At 36.6% G+C, this 4,963-nt stretch overlaps 1 protein-coding gene across 2 annotated transcripts in view; it reads right to left on the reverse strand.

The window, feature by feature from the left end:
* Positions 1–4,963, reverse strand: part of ppp1r37 (protein phosphatase 1, regulatory subunit 37) — a 47,174-nt gene that overhangs the window by 18,910 nt on the left and 23,301 nt on the right. For both annotated transcript variants that reach the window (XM_016491545.1, XM_016491544.1), the window contains one exon: positions 4,265–4,362. In XM_016491545.1, the coding sequence (XP_016347031.1) occupies positions 4,265–4,362 (98 nt within the window). The remainder of the gene's footprint in view (positions 1–4,264; positions 4,363–4,963) is intronic.

The raw sequence follows: 4,963 nt of genomic DNA on the forward strand, positions 1-4,963 counted from the left end.
GGGGGTCAATTTTATCACAGACATGAGACCGGAATCTATAGTGAAAACATTATGGACAGAAATGAAATAAAGTCTTCACAAATTCTCAAACATCTGTGCTTTTTTACATGCCACTGTAATATTATTATGAAACTATTTTGTTTGATGATGTTACATGCTTTTAATAGATTTTACGTAAAAAACAAACTGTAGTTGGTTACTTTATATGTCAAACATCTTAATTGATTGTCAGTAAGATTTTTTTTTTTAAAGAAAGAATTGCACTCAGGAACATTCTTAGCATTTATCTTAAAGGGGACATATGATGCGATTTCAAGTTTTCCTTTCTCTTTGGAGTGTTACAAGCTGATTGTGCATAGATAAGATCCCTGAAGTTGCAAAGACTAAAGTCTCAAAACCAAATGATCTTTAAAAAAGCATCATATGACCCCTTTAAAAACTTCTTAGCTTCTTTCTTAAAAAGATTTTCATGAATCTGGCCCCTGATTTACCCCAAAGTCAAAAATAAGTATATTAGGATGCAAATGGCTGCAAATAGCAGGTTTTCAAGTTTACCTAATTATTGAGACCTGATCTCCAGAAACATGACAAATCCCCAAATAAAATTATAAACTAGAGCCCGACCGATATATCGTTTTGCCGATATTATCGGCCGATATGAGCCTGTCGCCGATATATCGGTATCGGATCATTGCAAAAAATGTGTTTATGTATATATATTCTGTTTATGTATATACTGTATTCTATATATAGTACCAGTCAAATGTTTGGACACACGAATGGGAAAGTGTCCAAACTTTTGACTGGTACTGTACTATAATATACACAAAGAATATCGGCAACGGCATTCTCTCTCCTTTTTCAGTGCATTTCTTTTACAGGCCTGTTTGTGAAGTCATTTTTCCAAGAGTGACTAAGCAATTAGGAGAGAGGAACACAAGCGCAGACTGAGGAGGTGGAAAAACACATACGTACACACACAGTAATGACCGGCTATTTTCTGCCCTGGGGACTCCCAGTGGAAAATTACCATCATGCCCTTGGAACGGTTTAACAGACTGATGCCTTTCTGGACAACTACAGGTTACACATACTGCACAAAAAAAACATTACACAAAAACATCTACACTTTCAGAGAAAAATGGAAAAGTGACAGATGGGAAACACAAAAGAGCAGGACATGCGAACGGAGGGAAAGAGGAGAGGAGAGCGGCAGCATGTGCTGGTTGGTGAGGGATTGTGGGTGTTAGCTGGCATCTCTGTGCAAACATCAGGCCACGATAACATGGTTTCTCTCTGTCTGTCTTCTTTCAGTGACGGGAGAAACCGATCTGCTTCACTCCTGTCTCGTTATAACACCTGCCGAGTCTCACCTGAACTCTTTCATGCATTTTTTAAAGTCGGCAAGAAATGAAAATGTAACCCTGTCTATCATCTAACCCTCATAATGCATTTTGGTCTGTTAAGACATGGATGAAATACTTAATTTCTACAAAATGCATTTTGTAAGCAAGTCATTACTAAAATATGCATAGTTTTGAGGTTTTGAAGAGATATAACCATTAAAAAAGTAACAGATTTTGCGTTCAGGTCCATTTTGAGTCAGGTATTAATTGAGGCGTTACACAATGTTATAGAGACTTTATTTGGGACTGAATTGTGTTAATAAATATGAAAAATGTATGAAATATTTTCCACCCTAATGTGAAAGTTATGAAAGTAAAATTATCATTATTTTTTTTTTTAAGTTTGCAGAGTACTATTTATGTTTTTGAATATGTAGGTTTCATAAATTTGGACTATTTTTGGGCAGCCATGAGTTATAAGTTCAAAGGAAGTGAATTAAATTAACTGATTTCAATTAGAGTTGATACCAATAATTCTCAGATTACATGTTCTAATAAATTTAATATGAACAAGAAGGTGGCTAGCCGCACACCGAATCCAATACAGACTGGAAAAGTCTATAAAAGCATTTTTTTTTTTTATATATTGCATTGTGCAAAAAGTGCAGAGTGCATGCGAGTTAAAAACGTGCACGAGCAAGCAGATGTTTCACCCTGCTTAGCCATAATTAAATATATTCAAATAAAAGATTTTTCATTCACATTTTAAAAAAAGTTAATTTTTCGATTTTTAAATTAATAAAAATGGGTAAATGTAGCAATAACATGGAAATAACACAGTCACATTTAAAACTGAATCGTTTGTGCATTCACTCATTATTTAAAACTTATTGATCATCTACAATACCAAATATACACCCTACATTTTTATTTATTTTTAATAATCCAGTTCACTTTTGATATATGTCACAATATGCATTTTAAAGTTACAATGAATTATCATAGACATCAAAGGTTTATAATACTAGTGAAGGTTTTTTCCCTCCCTCTTTCTGATACTTTGCAGGCTGATTTTTGGTGCCGAGCCATTAAGACTCTTATGTAACTGTGCTTTGTGCTATTGTGTATGTGACCAATTTGACCCTTTGAAAATCATAGCATTAGTGATTAGAACACATAATTGCTATATTTGTTTTAGGAAGTCATGTAGTTAAATGTTCACTGACAGAAAACAGGCACGTTCATGTTGAGCTCCAACCAAACCAATAAAACGCTATATGCAAATCCCTGATGTTTGGGAATTTGACTCTGAATGTGTGTGTGTGTTTGTGTGTGTGTGTGTGTGTGTGTGTGCGTGTGTCATCAGGACAGGAAGCCGTGACCGTTTGTTGAATCAGTATGGTATGTTCACAGCACTGTGTCTATAAGAGGCTTTCAGTAAGCGTGATGCAGGCAGAGCGAGTCAGGAGGCATGTGACTGTACAGATGCCAGAGGTTGGTGAGGTTATACGTTTGTGAACAGAGCACAGATGTAATCCAGCGCAACAGGATACAATAGAGGTTACTAATGTGCGCGATCAGGCTTCCCTTTCCTTCTGCGAGTGTGAATTTAACACTTTATGACCTCAAGCGGAACTTCAAGGTCTTGAATAGTGATGCATTGAAATTTTTACTGAAACGAAAAGTTTTTATTTAGCTGAAAACTTAAACTGAACCTAAAGTATTTTTCAAATAATTAACTAATTCATCAAAATGACTTAATAATCAACACTCAAGTAAAAACTGAGTTGTATATTAACATTTGAATTGCACATAATTATTATTATTATTATATTCAATTACAATATAATTATATTAATATAATTATATTTCCACTCCAATTTGTTGAAATACAAAGTGTCTGAAATAAAAACTTGCTTTCATGATAGATTTATTCAAATGCACATTAATGCAATACATTAAAATAAAAATAAAGAAGTAAAAATATAATGAATATGTAGCATAGTGCATTTATTTAGCAAAATGCTCCTCTAAAGATAATTTATTCTAGCTGACTAACGAGTTTATAAACACTGAACGGCTTTCCTGAGGTAAATGCATTTCGCTTGAACTGAACCGGCTACACTTTACGTCACATTACAGAGCATCGAAATTACATTTATTGCTGTTTGAATTTTGCCATAAAATATAATTTATAAAACGGAGAGCTCCGGTCCTTGATTCTGATTGGCTGATCGAAGCTGTTGTAAATTACACTACAAACATACACCTTTGTCCACAACTGTTTCTGAGGAGCTACATTGTTTGGTGGAAGAATACTGTTTTTATTAATATCATTACACTTTATTTGCTCCGTTTTACTTTGTGAAACCTTACTACGTATATGGAATAACCGTTTTATAAAAGCAATAAGTCCCGTGAAGCTGTGGTTTACAGTGAATTTATAACAGCTAAGAGGGTTAAACTCGTGTCGTGCCTAACAACGCCCCTTAGCTGTGATAAATTCACTGTAAACCACGGCTTCTTGGGGCTTATTGCTTTATTGAGAGCCCAGACTTTCATATCAAAAGTAACAAAGTGCAAAGCTTATAAGTTTTGTTCACGCATTAATGGAAACCAGTACAGACAAAGACCTCAGTTAATTAAAATGAAGACGGATTTACATAGAGAAATCGATATTGTCAATCAGTCCAATCCTCGACACAGCTGACACATTTACCTGTTGTAGCATATCCACAAAATAGTCGCTAACACAGTCAAAACGCCAATTAAACATCACCGTTTCGGTCAATGATTTCGGCCCTCCAAAACAGTCTAATTTTAATATTTTTGTTGCATCACTAGTCTTGAATGAACGTTTGAAGAATTCCCATGATGCTTTGCAGATGTGAGAGACTGACTGAATAAATGCATGTTACCTGTATCTGTTTGAACACTTTAGGGATTGGTTTGCAGTTGAGCTTCTGGCATGCCTGTCTGTAGGCATTCAGGATCTCCTCCACCGTCACATTCTGGGCTGCAGAGACAAAACCACACAAAGACAAGGTCAAAGGTGATACGGAGACATACTACACAGCATATGCAACAGTTGATTGGATGAAGCCAGTTCTCTAATGGCACTTTTCCACTGCGTGGTACGACTCGGCTCGGTTTGCGTTTCCACTGCAGTTCAGTACCACTTTAGAGTGGGTGGGATTATTCACATGTCGTTAGTTGTGCCGCCTATACTGCCGCGACTCCTGAAAAACTTTTTCATTCCGCGTCGCCCCATCAAACTCTCGCTGGATCCGGTCCTCTGCTATCAACGAGAGGAACGTCTGTACTTCCACAACAGACAACGACACAGCCACTTTTTGGTTGATAAAAAAGTTGCGCTCGTTCAAAACAGTTGCGTTCGATCCTTCGCTGGCTGTGCTGATTTAAATCTAGCGGTTCTGTTGTGTTTGTGTCGCAAGTTCAGTGACGCAGGTAGTGACGATTCTCTCCGGCCAATCCATGATCAGCAGAGTTTACACGTCACGTTTTGGTAACGGTACGGTTCACTTGGAACCTCAACCGAGGTGGTACTAAAAAAAGTACCAGGTACCAGGTACTGTACCCAGTGGAAAACCCCCCAA

This window comes from Sinocyclocheilus anshuiensis, unplaced genomic scaffold (genome assembly GCF_001515605.1).
Source record: "Sinocyclocheilus anshuiensis isolate Anshui unplaced genomic scaffold, SAMN03320099.WGS_v1.1 scaffold1082, whole genome shotgun sequence".
Taxonomy (NCBI): domain Eukaryota; kingdom Metazoa; phylum Chordata; class Actinopteri; order Cypriniformes; family Cyprinidae; genus Sinocyclocheilus; species Sinocyclocheilus anshuiensis.